Here is a 19,899-nt window from a genome sequence, read left to right on the forward strand (position 1 = left end):
AGAAGGATTTCTTGAGTATCTACTGTGTTTCAGACCCTGGATTTGTTAAATAGGAAGGTCAGATTTGGATGTGTCAAGAAAGGAGAAAAATCATTTGTTCATTCTGTCAACAAATATTTACTATTCAGTGGCATTGGGAATACAACTGTGTACCTGGCAGAGCAAGTCCCCTTAAGGAGCTTATATTCTGGTAGGAAAAACATGGGAAAAAAAGTAGATCACCAAATGATGGGTAGTATAAGGAAAATGAAGTGGGTGCCAAGATGGGGATGGGATGAGCCAGTCTTACCTAAGATAGCCAGTAAAAGCCTTTGAAGGGGGAATGTTTAAGCAGATGACTAAAGGATGAGAAGGAGCCAGACACGGAAATGCGGAGAGGAGAAGGAACAGCATCTGCAAAGGCCTTTGTTGTATTTGAAATATTTGAAGAAGACGTGTGACTGGAACATAGCAAGCAGGAGGAAGAGTGATAGGAAACAAGGTTAGAAAGGCGATGAGGAACTGGGTTATGTATGGCCTTGGGAACGGGATTAGATTTTATATCCAAGTATAATGAGAAACCACTGAAGTGTTTGGAAGAGGAAACACTTAATCATCTGGCAAATAGGAGGGGTGGAGGTGGGGAGAGCAGTAAGACCAGTTAGGAGGCCTTTCCTAGGGAAAGTGGCCATGAATTCATTCAGAGGTGAAGGAACAAAAAGCAGTGGTACAGAGGGGACACAGAGGGTCCAGAAAAGGGAAAAGTATTGAGTATGACTGAGTGCAAGGTGCAGGGACTGGCAGGTGTGGTGGAAGCTAAAACCCGAAAGGGACTGAGGCCATCTGAGCTATTTTGCAAGCCTCACTGAGGAGTTTCAGCAGCCAGTGGGAATCCAAGGACAGATTCTTGAGCAGAGAAGAGATGTTAGAGCTGGGTTTTAGAGAAAGCTTTGTGGGGAGAAAAAATTTTTAGTTTTAGCATTTAAAAAGTTGCCTTGATAGCAGATAAAAGATAATCCATGTTTTGGGGAGGAGGTGGGAAACACCAGAAGAGCTGTGGAAAGGAAAGTCCAGTGGGGGAAACAGTGTGGGATCAAGGAGGAATCCACTGGGCTGTGGTTTCCTCACCGAGAGAGGTTGCAGGCTCATTCATGGTAGGGCCTCTCCGAAGGGTGAGACTGCTAGGAGTACAGGCATAAAGGAAAGGGTGTCTGATAATCTTCTTCAGGCCAAGGCCTGGGCAAGTCGCTTTATCTCTCTGAACCTCAGTTTCCCGGTTGACACGTGAGGGGAGATGGAGGAGGGAGAGCGGCCAGAGTCTGGACTCCATGCCTGCCCATGTCACATATATCTGTTGTGAGCCTGGACAGGCAAGTAGGAGGGAGAGGGGTTGTGTGCTCAGGAAAGGGCCGTACCAGTTTCTGGATCCTGCTGGTGGGGAAACCAGGGAGGGGCAAGGCCCTCAGGTTGCGGGATAGACATTGCAAGTTTTGCGTTCACCCCAGTTTTGCAGTGTCCAGCCCTTTACAGTCAACAAAGTGGTTATCTGCAACAACCCCGTGAGGACGGCAAGGGACTGGGATTGTAACTCTCATTTAAAAGACGGAGAAACCGAGGCACGGAGAGGACACGCAGGTACCGTGAGCCAGGGCGGCAAGTGGCAGCCGCAGCCTCCACTCTAGCCACTGGACGGCGAGCTGCCACTTTGAAAACTACAATTCCCAGAATGCCATTCGGAGCGGGACCAGGAAACGGAAGTGAAGCCGGAGGTGGGACCAAATATGCGCTGCCGCTTGAGGTGTCGAAGTTAGGTACGCCTGGGGCTCGCTATGGGGCGGAACCGGGACTGGGGGGTCTGGCAATGGACTTGGGCCTTGCCCGCGCGAGAGGCAGATGTCGGGGAAGCCGCATTTAACAGTCACTTGGCCCCGGATATCCCACTTTACTCGTATTTGATTTTCCCTCTTACCCTCGCCTTCGCGGCTCTTGTGGGCCCGGCGTGTCCCCCAGGCGGGTTTCTCTCAGGTCTGGGGTCTAGATGTTCTCTTGCTGAAAATGCTGGAGAAGTGGAGCCAGCTTCGGTAGACTAAAACTTAGAATGAGAAAATGAGAGAACTGTGTAAACAGAGGCTGGTCCATCATTTACCGCCGGCGTATGTGCTCATCAGGTAGAACTTGGCTGGAAAGGATGGTAGACCTCTGTCATGATGAGACCTCAGAGATGGGGGTACGGGTGGAGGATTCATCAATTCAGCAAGTGTTGTTTGAGCTTGTACTGTGTAGCAAGCCATGTTCTGGATATTTGGGATACAGTAGTGAGCAAAGCAAACAAACACTTGCTTACATTCTAGGGACGGGAGGTTCAGGCAAAAATGAGTAAAACGTGCCATGTTGGATAGTGGAAACCTGAATGAGATGAAGGAAGGTAGTCTTGTAAATATCTGGGGAAGAGCATATAAGGTAGCAAGAACAGCAAGTGCAAAGGTTCTGAGGAAGGAGTAGCCTTGTTATGTTTGAGGAACAGCAAGTAGATCAGAGAATGCAGAGGAAGATGGATAGGGGAAGGAAGACCTTGATGAGTCGAACAGGTTATAGAAGAACTTCAGAGTTCTGAGCAGAAGAGTGATATGCGTATCAAACATTTAGGATGGTCCTATTTTGCAAAGTTCAGAACTGAGTACTGGGATGTTCAGATGACTTCTCCAGGCTTCATAATCTAGTGGGGAAACAGAGGCAGACCAGCTATTGTTCAAGGTAGAGTGAGAAAATTAGAGCCCCATAAAGGCAGAAATGAGCCACATCCCCAGATCCCCAGCATGTGTATGTCAGGTGCTCAGTAACTATTTGTGAATGATTGGATAATTAATTGAATAGCCCCAATGCCCAGTTTAGGACATGGCCTGTAATAGAGGCTCAGAAAAGTTTTTAAATGACGAAAGGCTTGTGTCTGGGCATAGATAATGTCCTACACAGATTAATTAGACCTGTGCTTCTGTGTTGTCCAATTTCAGCCTTGCTTTCTTTGGATCTCTAGATGGTAGAAAGTATTTACTGAGCTTCCATTCTGTGCCAGACCTTGTACTGGTTGCTGAGGATACAAAGATGAATAAGATGTGATCCCTACCCTCAGGACTGCCCAGTCTGCTATATTACAGGCTCTTCTGGTAGTGGTTGGGGTTGTCCTCCTTTGATTTTCAAGGTCGCTGTATCCAATTTCCTGGTCTGAGAAACATCCATAGGGACTATAGGAAACTGGGGAGCCCTGAGATACCAGGCAGGGAGTAGAAAGGAAGGGAATTGGGGATGGTAAAATTCAGTTCAGTTCAACAAACATTTATCAAATACTACTGCTTGCAGGGTTCTAGACTTTGGGCTCTTCAGTATTGAGGTAAATGTAGGCATAATCCCTCCTACAAGGACATTCAGTTTGGTGGGAGAGAAAAGATCTGCACAGACCTTCCTTCCTTTCTTTTTTAAACCACCTGATTTTTTAAACAATACAAGACTTTGCAACCCTTTCAGCTACTACTCTAGTTCTCTATTCTCTTTCCAGCCAGACTTCTCCAAAGAGTTATCCACATCTGTTGCCTCCCAGTCATTCCCCAACAGGGCTTGGCACAGAGGGGAAACTCGATGAATATTTATTGACTGAATGAATAGACAAACACAGGTAAGAATACAAAATGCCGTGGAGTTCAGAGGACAGATTACCTGGTTTTTAACAAACTAGCATTCATTTAACAAATTTTGTTTTCTTATCCTAATAAAATGAGGTTATTACGTATTGGACAAGTTTGTCCTAAAGTATTCATTTGTTCTTTTCTAAATGCCTAAATATAGAAAAATGCAGATGACTCTGATGATTGGTATAACAAAGTACATTCAGTCATCTAAAAGAACTGTTAAAACAGGGGTCTGGATATATTTTTTCATTAAAAAGATATTTATAATTAGCATTGTTATTCATATGTGAACAGAGCAGTGGTTCTGAAATGTTTAAGATTTTTAAGAATAGCTTAGTATTCATTTCTCTAGAAATATTATATACACTATTAGATTTTGATTATGCCCTAAACTTTTTGGATACAGTCAATAGTAAAATAAGTACATTAAAAAATTCATACTTTCTAACAAAGGAAGGATTTCTATGCAGAAGGAAATTTCAGCCTAGGCAGGCAAATGAACACAGATTTCAAATTTCAAATTTTGAAAATCTTCAGTAATATATTTGGTGCTCACACAGTTTTCAAATGATGTATGATGAATACCCAAGACTGCTCAGAAGACTTACATACTGAAGTCCTTGCACCTGTGAGATGGTATTATCCTATGTCATGGGAGGAATCTATGACAAAGAGTTAAGTACTCTGGCTGTTGTCCCACCACTCACAAATGACAAGCCGTGAATCACAGCTAAATCATAAGACTGCTCTTTTTCCACTGTAGCAACCTATTTAAGTATGTCTAAACTGAAAACTGAAAAAAATCTGGTCCAATTTTGAGCACTTGAAGGAGTTTAAAAAATAAAACAATATGAACTAGAAATGTTTTCTAGGCATAGGATTCAAAACTCTGGAGAAGAAAATATCTTAAAACACTACCTGTCCCTGCTTGAGTGATATTTATGGAATTATAATAAGATAAATATAATTGGTTTACATATTTTAGAAATAAGGGTATAAACAAAGCACAGAAGACATTATGACGACAGAATGTAATGGAAAACCAGCTTTGACCATGTAAAATAAAAACTCCAGCTGACCAAAGTTGGAAAATTAAAGGAGGAAGAGAGAGAGAGGGAAAGAGGAGGAGTGTTTATGTTCACAACCTAACAGAGTCAAATGTCAGACTGTTGAGCAAGAAACAGAAGTTGAAAAATATTTTTTAAAATGATAGAGATAACTTTTGGTAATTGTCCTGACAGAGGAATGGGTATTTAATTTACCTTCATACTGTAAAAAACTAAAATTGGGTAAAATATATGATGACACTGTTTTCAGGCATTGGATAGTAGTTAGGACAAGGCTGTGATCCTTGAGAGAGAAGAAACATACGGTGAGCCCCATATTCACCCTGGCTTTCTGCCTGAGAGCACTTTCCAAACAGCTACATGGGGACATGGAATCTATACAGAGAGCAGACATCGCACAAGGTGGAGGAAACAGAGATTGTAATTCAGAGCTGCTGAAGTGGCTGGAATTTGTGGAATAGGATACTGGAAAGGAGGTAGCTGTGAGAGAAGATGCTCTAGAAATCTGCTTAGAGGTTACCTTGAGTCTTTAGCTGCATACAAAGCTGTATATAAGCAGGTCAAAATTCTAGAGATCTGGCTAAGAATAGCTACTGGAAAGTGGTGACCTAAATGGAAATTCTAAAGGGATGAGAAATGTTGGCATTCTGACCAGCCAGAGTAGTCTTCACTGAACAACCTGAGCTTTTGTTTGAGAACCCAGAAAGTCCATGTCTTAGGACTAGGACTACTTCACCCATAGGGTAAGGGCCATCCAAGACCCACCCAAACAAAACCTAAAAGCAAGCCTCAAGAGAATCAAGCTGATCCACCAGCAAATTAATTGCTTCCCACAACAAAATGCAGTACTTTTTAAAGGAACAAAACAAAAAACACAATGTCCAGCTTTACTTAAAAATTGCTAGGCATGCAAGGAAGCAGGAAGTAGGTATTTGACATTATCAATACCTACTATAAATACGTTCAAATATTTAAAGGGAAAAATGGACATAACGAGTGAATAGATGAGAAATCTTAGCAAAGAAATAGAAACTCTAAAGACCAAATGAAAATACTGTAACTAAAAAATACAGCATTTGAAATGAAAATTCACTTGACAGGCTAAACAACACATTGAACACTGCAGAACTGAAGGTCCATGAACTTGAGGACTGGTCAGTAGAAACACACACACACACACAAACCCTGAGGGGGAGAAACACATACACACACACACAAACACACAAACCCTGAGGGGGAAAAAAGACATAGAGCCTCAATCACCTGTGGATAAATATTTGCTAAAGGCATCTGATTTTGAAAATGAATTGTTTGAAACATAATTGAGGAGGTGGCTTTTGCTATCTCTGTCCCACCAGCAAACCATACAATGTGTTTCAAAGAACACAATAAATGATTTGGTTAGCTGTGTCACTGCAGCAGTGAATAATCGTTGATTGCTTGGAGGCATTAGAAGTTGTGCTTGTCTTCTAAGAGTATACTTGGCTTCCTTGCTACTGAAATGTTTCTATATCTGAGTCATTTCTCTGGAAGGCACACATGCATTTCTAGTTCATTAAATTTGTGTCAGTACTGTACATACATTTGCTCCTTCAGTAACATGTTAGCACTCTTTGTTATTTGTTTATACGGGGATACCTAAGTAAGTGATATATTGGAATATCTCACATAATTGTGCCTTTTTCAAATCTGGGTGAAAAGGACAGAAAATTAAGCATATGGACTGGAAATTAGAAGGAAGTACCCAGAAAACAGAGTCACATGTGCTGCAGGGACAAGAAGGCATCCTAGACGACATGGGTGAAGATAGCATCTCTGAAAGCTTCCGGCTTCTGCAGATTGATGTGGAATGTGAGAGCAACACATTCCACATCAGTGGAACAACAGACAGTGCAACATGGTGCTCGGTGAGTGCAGTCAGTTGCCTGGTCATGGGCTTTGCAATGAGAGACCCTTGTTCTAAGAGTAGGTGGTGGTTACAAAAAGAGAGACTGGGAATGAATTTTATGTATTCCAGGTGATGAATTTTCTGTTAACTGCTTTAGGGTTTCAATTCCATTTGAGACATAGGGAAAGTAAATAGAGTTCAAGAGGAATTTTTATACACCCAGGAAGGGTTAGGAAATCCATATGCTAGGCCCTGTCCCTAACAAATTAACTGTGACCTTGGACAGATGATGTCTCTTTTCTGTAGCTCTGTTTTCTCTAAATGTAGTCCATCCTAGGTTTGTGAGACTAACATCATTTTTCTCTCCTAACTTTCTATCTACATGAAAAAAATAATGAAGTAACTTTCTAATATTCATTTTCCTTTTCTGTGCTTATGAAGTTCTCAAACAATTTTGTTTTCTGGATAACATAAGAAAAATGTGCAAAGAAAACAGAGACACTGGGAAAAGATAGTCGCAGCAAAGAAGAGCAAAAGAAAGCAAGAAAAAGAAAGAAGAAAAGCCAATCGTGCAGAAAATCCAGGTAACAAATCCTGATGTGATAATATTTATTTCTTGGCAAACAAGTGTCTGCATGTTGTAGAGGAGTAGGAATATTGTTTAAGATAAAACAAACATCTAGGAGGTAGGACTCATCATCCTGTTTTGGTGGGATCTGGTATTAAAGAAAGCAAAATTTAAGGCTGCCTTTCAAATCTAAGCTGTATAGTGAACGTATATGTTTGTAAGTTCTGAAGTAGAAGATACAAAAAACAGCTAACATTTATTCAGTGCTAAGTGCTAAATTGAATACTAAGAATTTTATATGGGTTAACCCAAGAGGTAGGTCCTATTATCCCCATTTTGTATGTAAAGAGACTGAGGCTCATTGAAAATAAGTAACATGCCTGAGATCATACAGCTAATAAATGAGCAAACTAGCACTTAAACCCAATGGTCAGCTCCAGAGCCCATACTCCGTTCCACTCTACCTACATCTGCTAATGAATGGATACACCTTAGTGCAAGTCTCGAATTTCTTTTTAGCAAAAAGTACTCTTCTGGTTGGAGAGATTTGTATCTTACTGAATATTATTTCTCTCTTTTTCTACTTTTATTCCTTTCTTATATTTCCGCTCTAGGCATCTGCCCCCAGCACAGCAAACGTTTTCTGAGAGCCTTAACCAAGGAAAGACTCTTGGAAGCCAAACACTCAGGACCAAGACTGTGTATTGATTTGAGTATGGCCCACCGCATGTCTAAGAAGGTAGAGAATTCACTAAGCCCTAAATTCCTGCTCACATGAGGGAGGCACAAGAGGGAGCAGTTTTCATGAAGAGCATGACCAGCTCTGGCTTCTGTGATTGTTTAGTAAACCAGAAAAGTGTTTGGTTTTCTACACCAGGCTTCTAAGTTCTGAAATGGCATTATAAAAAATCTGGAGGAGAATAGGTATCCTCCAGTTTAGTTTGAAAAGTTTTCCCTTTTAAACCTTGCGTTTTGAACCCAACAACTTGCCATCTCTGTTTGTGGTGTTGCCCATCTGGATAGACCCTTTCAGGTTCAATTCTCCAGAGACTAAACCTTTGGTCTTCTGCTGGGAAGACGAATATTTGCCTGGTTGCTTGTTTTGGGGAGGTTACCTGGCAGAGGATCTTCCTGCAGTGTATGTAAATGCATCTTTCTGTTTTTCAGCATCTCTGTTGTATATTCTATCATTTGCTTGTTTTTTAGAGAAATTAGGAGAAAACTGCCATTTTCTCTGAGGTTATTACATGCCATCCTCTAAGCTATAGCCTTCTGAAAAAAGCCAACCAGGAATTCTCTACTGTTTATATTTGTAGATTAAATATCAAATTAAATCTATCTCAAGCCTTTTTTTCTCTGCTGAACCGTATCAGGTGAAACTGTAAAGCCATCTTTCTAAAAGTATAATATCTCTGAAGTCAGAGTGGAAAATTAAAACTTCCAATGCTATTGTATCTCCTTAGTTAAAGAGGAGGTTTATCTGATGGAGTATAATAATCTCTGTATGGTAATTCTAACTTCTTTTTAATTCATTCAAATAGTAAATATCATATGGTAAGATTTTAGATAAATCTTAAAATAACATTTTCATAAAGCACAAATTGTAGGAAGCAGCATGACAGTAGGTGCAGAATAAAGGAGAAATCTTGTTTTATTTCCCATTAATTCACTATTTCTGGGCTAGTATCATTACCTTAGCTTTCATTGGTAAAAAGGTGATGCCATATGGCTTAATATATGCTCACAGTTGAGTGTATTCACTCCTGGTATAAAAGGGGCCATCCGAGTTCATGAGATTTTCTGGAGTACCATCATTGAACCTGATGGGTAACTATTTGTTGATGATGAATTTAGAATGAATTGGCATGTTTCTACTCTGAATTGTCCTTATTTCTTTTAAGGAATTAAGTAGACTGGCTGGGCAGATCCGAAGGTTGTATGGGTCAAATAAAAAAGCTGACAGGCCATTTTGGATCTGCCTAGCTGGATTCGCAATGGACAGTCCCCTGTACAAAGAGTGTTTGAGGGTGAATGATGGATTTTCTAGTTACCTGGTAAGTCTTTTTGCATATTATTTGGATTGTTATCTGAAAAGTGGTTTTGGAGTAATAATTAAATATTTAAATTCTTTTTTTACTTTTTTGAATTTGAAGTAAAACACACACGTACACATTATATGCTTTCAGTATTGCAGCCTAGAAAAATTCAGAACCTCATCAGTTTATAAACTTTAAAATTTTTTTCCAATCCTTTTATCACACTGGCAAACTCATATTACCAGTACCTAGCACTGTGTTTTGTGTATTGCACACCAAACTATATACTCCAGGAATGAAGTTTTGGGGAAATGCCATAAATCCTTCCTTTTCTCAGTAGTGCAAAATTAGAGAACTTGAACTTGGGAGTTGAGGGATGGGTGGGTAGAACCCTTTTGGAAGTAATGTAGATTTAAGATGGATTTCAGGGAGGAGAAATTGTTCTGAGTGAACCATGTCCAGCATGACTGGAAGGCTGGGGGCCTGAGTTTTAGATTCTCACGTTGCTCAATTTCTCTGGGCCTCAGTGTTTTTATCTGTGTATTGGAAGAAGTGGGGGTATTAAAGTGCTTTTCAGCTCTTTCCCTAGGATCTCGTGAATGTAGTGATAGGTATGTGAAAATCCAGATCAGTTCCTAAGAAACGTTGCTAAAAACACCATTGCGATGAGTGTGAAGAGTGTGCAGTGTGGTGCTGTACAGTTAGTTGTGGTTGGTGTTACTGTCTTAAGCCTCTCCTGTAGAGCGATCATTTCCAGCTTTACCTCTCTACTTCTTTTTATGATTCCAGCACATAACTGAAACAGATTCACTCACAGGGCCACATAGTCTCCTTACTCTCTTGTCTTTGTGCTTGCTTTGCTGATTGCCTCCACTTAGAATGGCTCTTCCTTTTGTACTTGTCAATATCACCTCTTTTCAGAAACCCACCTCAGCATTCTCTTCACTGGAAGGTTGTCCCTGATATTGTTACTCCATCATCTATAGTCCTGTGGCATGCTCTCTGTACTCCATTAGGACCCCATATCACTTTCTGTCTCATTTCATAGTTTTGAATGCCAGTGCCTTCCTACTTCTCCTCAACTGAGCACTTTCTAAGATGCTGTCAGACATGTAGCCCCTTGTTGCACCTAGAGCCATGCCTGATAGAAACTAGATGTCAGTAACAAGTTGTTTTATTGTGGGCTGTGTCTTAACGTAGTTCCCACTACATTAGATTGTTTGCATTTTTCAGCTAGACATAGCAGAAGAAGACTGCTTTAGTTTGTTTCCTCTGGAAACCCTTGTGTACCTGACTCCTGACTCAGAACATGGTATGTACCTTAATGCATGGGTTCATGTTGCATATTGTTCCAAGCCCTTACTTATATTATTCCCTGTAACAGAATTTGTTAAAGCCACCCAAATTGTAACAAGAAAACAAACAAAAAAAAAGGAATGAACGTTAACTGCATATCTCTTTTGGGCAGACACTTCATTAGACACTTTACACATGCCCTACCTTATGCACACAGCTTCACGGATTTAGGATCTTCATCCTAGGCAGACCTTCCGTGCTGCCTGGTGATCCTTCTCAGTTACCCCCTTGGCTCTTCTTAGGTCAGTGTTTTATACATATATATATAATGTTCCTAGAAAATCATCCATGTTACATAATTTTCAAATTTATGGTTAAGTTGATCATAGTATTATTCTCCTCTACTTATTTCATTTTCTTCTGTATCTTTAATTTTGTCTCCTTTCTGAATTTTAATGGTGATTTGGGTCTACTACCGTTTTTCTTGATTGGCTATGCCAAACATTTGTCTATTTTATCAGTTTTTTTCAGAGAAAAAGCATTTGGTTTTATTGAGCAAGTCTATCTTTTCTGTTTCATTAACTTTCTACTTTTATTGGTTATGATTTCTTTCCTTCTGCTTTCTTTGGATTTAGAAATTAATAAAATAGAGTTGATTTAAATGGCATTCATTTTTTCATTAGCTCTTGAAGATGTTGATCTAAACAAAGTTTACATCCTTGGTGGACTTGTGGATGAAAACATTCAGAAGGTGAGTATACATTTTAGGCCCAACAACTTAATATTTTGAAAAGTGGTGCTTACTTTTAGAAGCATCTGCCCTGTCATAATTTTACCTGAAAGGCCTAAAAACTCAGGGAGAATAAGAAGAAGAAGTCTGTTCTCCCTAGGTTGGTCCTCCCGCCTGTGAAGTTTCCTGTCTGTCTTCAGCAATGTCAGCAGTCCTGAGCCTGACAGAATCAATAGCCAGGAATCAGAATGGAGAGTGTTTAATAATTACATAAATAGCTATTGTTCAGCTCCTTTCTTCTTCTCTCTTTTCAGTTCTGGAAGTATAACCCTGACCTTGACCAAGAAGCACTGACTCAATATTCTTACCAGCTATTTGTTCTTTGTGAGAGAGTAATTTGCTCCTTTTCAGGCTCACTTTCCTGTTGACATAAGTCTTATCCCATAACCTCAGTAGGACCGTATCTTCTGTTGAATTGGAGTCTTACTGGAATAATTGAGATGTCAATGGAGTTTTGAAATATGTTTCTATTATAAAAATATTTGTTGAGATAATTTTATCTATTTACATTTACTAATCAACTTATTTTTGCATGGATAGTAAAGGCATGCACATGATAGAATAGTTAAAACATATGAAAAGAAGTACAGTGCAAAGTAAGTCTTCTACCTTTGTCCCTGAGTCGCCCTCCCAGAGGCAACCACTATTAAGTTGTCTTGTCTATCCTTCTTGAGATATTATGTGATCACACAAGTATGTGAATGTGGGTCTATTTATATTTTTTTCTTATATATGTGGGTATATTTTATACTTATTTCATGTATTTATGAGATACACATACATATTTAACACAGATGATTGTTTAAATGCATTGCATTTATTTTAAAAAGATTAATATTCCATGTCCCCATAGTGATAATCTAAAAAATGAGGGGGAAAGGGGAAAGCACTTGCAAAAGAATGCCAACTAATAAATGAGGGAGGCATAATAACATTAGAAAATCATCATTTTGCCACACCCAGTGTAATAATTGATTCAGGCAGTTGATTAATTGAAAGGTTGTGGGAGAATGTGCTATTCATATTATCTCAAAGTATCACAGATTACAAAGGCAAAAATCGACCATTACAATGAAGATACCTGGAGGTTACATCTTAAGCAAATTATCAAACTTAGCATCACCAATACTGACAATAAGTCCCTCCTGATGCGACACAATAAAAGGTGTAAAATTTCGCCTGTGAAATATACTTGCTAGGAAATGTTTAAACTGAATTTAATCATGAGGAGACAATCAGACAGATCTAGGATATGAAATATTCTATAACACCACTGAACGGGACTTGCAAAAATTCATACAGTGGAAACTAAAACAGGCTGTTTTAGATTAAACAAGATAAAAAAGACCTAACAGCCAAGTGCAATATGTGAATCTTGATTGGATTCTGAATTGGGAAGAATGCTTTATAAAGGATATGTTGGGGAAAATTGAGGAAATTTTAATATGGACTGTGTATTAGGTGATACTGTGGGATTATTGATAATTTCCTTAGATGTGAGACATAGTGTGGTAAGGCAGGAGAATATTCTTCTTAGATACATGCTTAAGTATTTAGTGATGAAGTATTGTGACATCTTTAGCTTACTTTCCAAATATGTATTTATATACAGAGAGAAAAGCAAATTTGAAAAATTATTAACATTTGATAAACCTAGATGATGGGTATTAGTGTTCATTGTATTACTCTTTCAACTTTTCTTAGGTTTGAAATATTTCAGAATAAAAAGTTGGGAGGGGGGAAGATAGCCTTATTGCAGAGTGAAGGATTACCACTTACCCTGTGGATTATCATCCTTTTCCTGCAGCAGGGAAACACTTTTTTCGAGGTAGTCAAGTCCAGAAAGTCAGTGTGCAGCTTATGATCTATAGAGGTGTAATTTTAATGTTATTGTCTCTTATTTCTCCACCAACATATAAACTGAAAAATAACCAGAACAAAGATTTGTCACATGTCTAGAACATTTTGTTTTTTACTGGACAGTTTGACTTCTTCACAGAAATATGCTAAGAACATTTCTTCAGAGTCATTTATCTATAAATGTGCAGAGAACTGAAGCTGTACTGTAAACTCCTCCAGGACAACATGCACATCTCCTACTAACTTTGAATTCTGTACTTTAGTTCAAAGTGATTGTAAAGAAATAAGACTGTTTAAAAAAAAATCATAGCTCCTATATGCAAAGGAGTATTACCCTTCAAAGGAGTCTCTTGTGTAGCTATATCCTTAACCCATATGAACCTGCATCACTGAAAACATTTTTGCAAGTTCTCTTTTGGAATTGTGTTCCATGTGAGTCTGAAAGACAGATAATTGAATGTCAGAACAAAGATGGTGCTAGGTGTGCTTCACGCTATTCCAGTTAGTTAGACCACACTCCTGACGGCCAGTCAGTTGTGGGACTGAAACTGAAAGGACATTGACAAGCCAGAACAAATTCAGAAGAGATTGACCTGAATGATGGAGGGGTCTCAAAACTATCATAGTCAATTAAGAGTTGACAAAATTGAGGCTATCAGTCTGAAGACAAGAAGATTCATAGGGGCATGATCACTGCCTTCAAGTATCTGAATGCCTGTCTTGTGGAAGAGCCTTTATACTTGCTTGATGTGGCTCTGAGGGAATAGAACTTGGATTAATGAGTGGAAGCTACAGGGGAAATTAAATTTGGCTCAATATCAAGAATTTCCTATCAACTGGTACTGTCAAAGTTGGAGTAGGTTGTTCCAGGATGTGTGCAGTCCCTGTCACAGAGGTTGTCCACTTAGAGACCTGATGACTACTTGGGGAAGATATCCTAGAGGATGGACAAACATTGAATGGATAGTTGGAGTGGGTAGTAATAATAGTTAACACTCACATAGCACTTGAACTAAGTGCTTTACATATGGTAACTCATTTTAATCTTCAGAACAACCCCATGGAGTAAGTATTATTATTGTCCCCGTGTTATAGAGGGGAAACTAGGGCACTGAGAAGTTAAGGGGCTCACCTAGGGTTACATAACTAGTAAGAAGCAGTGCCAGGATTTGAACTCAGGCATACTGGCTCCAGAGACCACATTAAAATGTCTCTCATATTTTGAGGCTTCTTGCAAACCCAAGTATGTAATTTATAATCTCAGCCTTTCCCTTTAATCATGAAATCTTAGAAGGGGAAAAATCTTTTCCATGCTTCTTACAAGGGAGTGAATGTAATTTAAACTTCAGCTCATAACTCTGGGCACCTTATAAATGGACGTCAGTTACTACACTCTGATCCTAAATGACCTCGGATTGTTGAACTTTTTGAGTTCTTGTGGCTTTTTTTTTTTTTTTTTTTTTTTTGCAGTTTTCAGAGTGCTAATATTTTATTTGGGCTGTCTGCTCTCATGCCTCAATGCTGTCTTGTTGCCAGTGGTGAACCTGTCTTAAATCCTGTCTCCCTTTTCTCCAATTTGCTATTGCTAATTGGCTGTGAGCTAAAAAAAATTAAAATAAAAAATAAAAAAAAATCCAGACTTCCAGAATTGCTTCTTCCTTTCTGAGTTAGGGCCAGGGGTTCTGTCCTCTGATTGACTGGACTGCTTGGACTTTGTGATGCAAATTGTGCCTGCTGAGATGCTTCTTTTTGCTTCTTTCCTGCTTGGTCATAATGTGGTAGCAAGTGGAGGATAGTGGATAAATGACTCCCAAATAAGTGCAGTGTTGCCACACAAGCCATTTCTTACTTGGGACAAGTAAATACTCTTCGTTATCTGAAGTTTCTTCCATTCTCCCATACTCTATGTATTTTTAAGGTAGCCTAATTTTAGTAGCATAGATTATGATGAGTGGGTGGAAATTGGAGTGGTGGTAAATGGGAATTCTTCTGATTTGCCATGCAAATTACAAGAATGCATTCATGTATTGTTTTTATGAGAAAAATTTCTCCTCATGATTTACAGAAGGTGACATTTCAAAAGGCCCAAGAACACTCTGTCCAGACAGCCCGTTTGCCAATCCAGGAATACATGGTCAGATTCCAGAATGGAAAAAACTATCATTCAGAGATACTGGCCATCAATCAAGGTACTACTTGCACGGCCCATGTGTAATGTGTGTTAGTTGTGATGCTGCTTTTTTTGTATCACGTTTAAGTAAAAATTGCCCTTGAATCAGTCTCACCTGTGACTAATGTGGTTGAACTTTATTGCATACTTTTTGGCATGTATTGTAGCCACTCAGAGGCATTCTTCATTGCCTTTCTGGTTCTCAATTATGTTAAAGATAGTTGAAATTGTCCCCTTGGCATAGAATACCTTTATTGACCAATTGATTCCTATTTGTCTTTCAGGATTCAGTTCAGGGGCTGACTTCCCACCCTCCCCTCCTTCAGGCCATGTCAGGGCCCCTCCTTTGTGGTCCCGCTGTATTGTGTGTTCCTCACTGTTGCAGCATTGTCCCTTCACGGGCTTGTCTCTCTCAGTTTAGGCGGAGGTCTGTGAGGGCAGGCAGGGCAGGACCTATTGTCTTTGTCTGTCTCCCCAGGACCTGGGACCTAGTACCACCTCTCCGCATAGTAGGTTTGTCCAGTGAAATATTCCAGAACAACCTTTTCCTCATTAGTCATTTACTAGTTCTTTTTTTCCTCTGTGTAGTCACTTTGTTCTCTGCTTACCCTCTAACAGTATTTGATATCCTGTCCACTTACTTTGAGACTCACAGCTGGCCTGAAGCACTGAAGAAAGGAGTTTCTTTTGGAAAAGGCTATATTCTTCAGAACTCAGTGGAATGATGGGCAAGACTGCAGCTGCAGGAGGTGAAGTGCTGGAACTGGGAAGATATATTTTGTGGCAAGGGGCACCCCTAGTGACCTAGCCTGGCACCTCCTCCCTGCCTGGGTAACAATTAGCCACACTGCCTCACTCCAGTAATACTCTTTTAGATCATATGATCTAAAAGAGTGGCATATTGTGATGAAATTTCCTTGGACTTAGCACCAGAAAAACCTGAGTCCAAATCCTGGCTCTACCACTTAATTTACCTTGGTACTCTGAACAATTCATCTTTCCTCTCTAGCCTCAGTTTTATTAAATGAGAAATGGGAATCATGCTGTCTGTCTTTCAGAGTTGTGAGAATTAGTGCTAGTGTGTGGTGTCTTCAGTAAATGGTTACAGTTGTATAATGTCCTAGCATGGAAGAGGATGGGTTGACATTTGGTACATTATACGTTAATATTGGATCGGTTTTATTTTATTTCAGACTTTTCCCAACCTAATTAATAAATGTATAGAATAAAATTAAGTCTGTGATAGCAGCTGCTTTTTTGCAGTTTTTTCACAATCAAACCAGAGGCAGTAGGGCTTGGGGGATTTCTGTTTCCCCAGTGATACCCATTTTTAATATTTGCTAATATCCATTGAACATTTACTGTGAGTCAGAGACTTTGCAAAGGATTTTATATCATTTTATTTTATCATCCTAATAACCCATTGAGGGAAGGTACTATATTATTATGTTTTCTTGTTGTTGTTGTTGTTGTTTATAGATGAGAAAATAAGGTTTGGAAAGATCAAGAGACTTGACCAGGGTCACTCACTAGTAAGTAGTGGAGTCTGGATTTTTCTGAAGTTAGGTAGTCTGATTCCTGAGACCACGAGACAAGAGGGGAAGTTGTTCAACTATGCTCTAGGGCTCAAGTAGAGTACCCAAGACAAACACATCCACTGAGGGTTGGTTCTCAAAGCCTTGTTGAAAGTGAAAACTCCTGCCTCCCCCTGCCTCCTTGTAGTAGGTCTGAGATGGGGTCCAGAAATTTGGTGTTTACCCCAGTAATTTCAATGCAAATGGTCTAAGGACCACATTTTGAAAAATCCTATTGTTTGCCCCATTTGGGTGCATGCAGCTCCTACCTCAACTTACTCTTTTCTTCCCTCCTGTCTATGGCTACAATAAGAATGATTTCTAGTATAGACTGTCATTGGAGTCTTGATCCATCTGGACGTTAGAAGGAGACTTGAAAATATGGGTGGCTCTTATTAAGAGGAGCTAGACACTGACAGCTTTCTGAGACTGCTTGGACTGAGTTGGCCTCCTTGAGGGCAGGTTAGGAACATACCCCATTGAGTGATCTGGTATGTCCTCTGGAGAGCCATTTTGTCCTCTATAACTCAAATTCATAGAAGTAGCCACACTCATGGCTTCTACTTAATATCAAACCCTTAAATGAAAGATACCTGTTAGCAAAGACTACACTGGAGCCAGGATAACAAATAGGTTTTGTTAGCACTCCATCTTGAACTGGTCATTTTGTATTGAGTAGTAAGGTATTGCAAAACCTCAAATCAAATTTTAAGAGAAATACCAGTTCCCAGTCATCCATTCATATGCCAGCAGTGTTACAGGAACTACTTTCATCTTATTACCACTTGTGAGCCCTTTAGTGAGGAGTGTGGCTTATATGTAATGCAAAGATAATTTTCTCTTCTGCACTCCTTCCATCTCCAGCTTTACGAAATTCCTATGTGCATTTAGTCCCAGCCCCTGGATGGCCTGCTTGTTTACTCTTTCCCTTACTATGCCATTTCCACTTCATTGTAAGTGAGTTCATCCAGAGCTCCTTCTGCCAGAAGACCAGAGTTCAGGTCTTCCCAATCTGGTATCCTCCTGACTTTGGGTCAGTACAGCCTCTCACACCACAAATTGGTTAGGATGTTGTTTGTTGGTGGTGATCTGGCCTGTCTTCCTGAAACAGTTCCTATTTTTCCTGGAACTCCAGTTTACCCATAATTCCAAATCCTTGTTTTCCTATGCTAGGTATTCTTATTGATACTTGATGCATGTAAAGAATGCATGCATGCATGTATGTGTATGTACACATAAATACATTATATACACACACACCGAAGAAATCCACAGAACATCCACAGATATTTTCAGGTGTCATTACAAGTACCACCTCTGACCTATAATGGCTGACCAGAGCAAAGTCTTTGGAATCAGTGCCAGGATTCATTGGGAAAAGGTGCCTTGATGAAGAGTAGGGCAGAAGATGACAGTGGCACACACATGCCTTTATTTGACATCTCGGATCTTCACTAGGATGTAAGCTACTAAAGATAAGGGACCATATTTTATACTCTTGTCTCTCCCATAGTGCCTGGCTCACAGGAAGTGCCCAGGTATATGTTGACTATGTAAACAAGTTTACGTAACAAGGAATTAGCCCTAAAACTACAGGGGTTTGGGCATGTGAATTTAGCTTTTGTACACTTAGCTGTATTTGTGAGAGACCTACTCTTTAGATAGTTTAAAAATTAAATAATTGTCGTATCGAGTTTTTCATGAAACTGCCATGAGTTTTGACTTTTTCCATCCTCCTCTAATCGTCCTGATTTTCCCCTCTGCACTAACATGCTATACATATCCTTGCAGGATCAGCCTGCCCTGACCTACTCCTGCTTTGAGCACCCCCACAACACTTTGCTCCTTCCCATGGCTATTATCCTGTTCTCCTTTATACCAAGTATGGCCGTGGAGGCCTTCTCTCCCTTCCTAATGCTAGGATCGTAACAGGACAATTCAGGTGAGTATCTTTGTATATTTCTGCATCTTTTACAAACTAGATTCTCCATATACATTTGTTGAATGATCAAACCGAAAAGTAAGAACACCGAACTGACGAGTCTAACTTGAAAAAGCCAGAAAATAGATTGCATTCTGTCTCTTGAGCATGTTCAGTAACCTACCTCTTAACTTCACAACCTCAGTGTTTCCCTTTTTCTTGCATCTCCTTTCCATTTGTCTTAATTAGACATATTTGCCTCACTTCTTTTGCTAGTTTGGGTGTGTAAGCTTAATAGCTAAGCATGCTGGCAAATTCAGAAAATGTACTATCACAAAGAACCAAAAAATTACTTCTCTGCTCTATCTGCTTCCCTTCACAATTTAATCTCTTGGGAGCTATGGTCACTTGATCAGTTATATCAGTGCTTTTTATTCATTTAAAAACAGGCCAGACCTCAGATGTATATGATTTATACTGAACATGTCTAGGAACACAATGCTCCTTGGTCTTTATCAACATGTTGAATGAGTTCTCTAATCTCTATTATCTATCTAAAAGGGACTTCCTATGGATAGGCTTTAGTGCACAAAATTTTCATCATAGTACAAAACTTGCATCATATTCTCAAAGTGGTCCATGACTGAAGAACCAGGGACCTGACTCATCTACCAGTCTTCATTTTCACCTATAAATGCTTTGCTTAAAATACCAAATAGTGTGGAAGAATTTCCTCTCCAACTGAATCACAAAACTCTCCCATTTTTTCAAAACTTGGGCACTATTTTTCCTGTTTGGCTTATAGGAAATGAGATTTGGCTTAGCAAAATGAGATTTGGCTAGAGTTGGATTCAGATGAGGATCTGTGTTATTTATGTAACAACAAAAAACTGGCTCTATCTGAAATATCCTGTAACATGAGAATGAAATATTATACAGTTATTGAATTTTTAATGTCAAACATCAAAGGAATGTGTTAAATGTATGACATGAACAAAGTATATTAAAAAGTGATATATAAATTCTAATCTTAAAATTCCAGTTTGAAAAATATACAAATAATGCTT

At 39.4% G+C, this 19,899-nt stretch overlaps 1 protein-coding gene across 4 annotated transcripts; it reads left to right on the top strand.

The window, feature by feature from the left end:
- Positions 1-1,742: 1,742 nt before the first annotated feature.
- Positions 1,743-16,585, top strand: TRMT10B (tRNA methyltransferase 10B). 4 transcript variants are annotated; one of them, XM_037796992.1, is made up of 11 exons: positions 1,750-1,790; positions 3,533-3,649; positions 4,223-4,336; positions 6,431-6,636; positions 7,093-7,201; positions 7,800-7,924; positions 9,087-9,239; positions 10,455-10,533; positions 11,201-11,268; positions 15,233-15,356; positions 15,956-16,585. In XM_037796992.1, exons 3-11 carry the CDS (start codon positions 4,237-4,239, stop codon positions 16,060-16,062), a joined length of 1,071 nt encoding a protein of 356 aa, XP_037652920.1. In that variant the 5' UTR covers positions 1,750-1,790; positions 3,533-3,649; positions 4,223-4,236; the 3' UTR covers positions 16,063-16,585. The 4 variants fall into 4 exon arrangements, with proteins under 4 accessions (XP_037652922.1, XP_037652920.1, XP_037652921.1 ...); XM_037796994.1 differs by lacking the exon at positions 4,223-4,336 and having other exon boundaries at positions 1,743-1,790; positions 3,537-3,649; positions 15,622-16,585; XM_037796993.1 differs by lacking the exon at positions 4,223-4,336 and having other exon boundaries at positions 15,622-16,585.
- Positions 16,586-19,899: the final 3,314 nt, after the last annotated feature.

Source organism: Choloepus didactylus, chromosome 10, assembly GCF_015220235.1.
Source record: "Choloepus didactylus isolate mChoDid1 chromosome 10, mChoDid1.pri, whole genome shotgun sequence".
NCBI classification, from domain to species: Eukaryota; Metazoa; Chordata; class Mammalia; order Pilosa; family Megalonychidae; genus Choloepus; species Choloepus didactylus.

Coding starts and splice junctions, on each gene's coding strand:
- TRMT10B (XM_037796992.1), top strand. CDS start 4,237: ATGATGAATACCCAAGACTGCTCAGAAGACTTACATACTGAAGTCCTT. Junction 11,269..15,232: donor TGGATGAAAACATTCAGAAG/GTGAGTATACAT, acceptor CATGATTTACAG/AAGGTGACATTTCAAAAGGC. Junction 15,357..15,955: donor GATACTGGCCATCAATCAAG/GTACTACTTGCA, acceptor ACCCTCTAACAG/TATTTGATATCCTGTCCACT.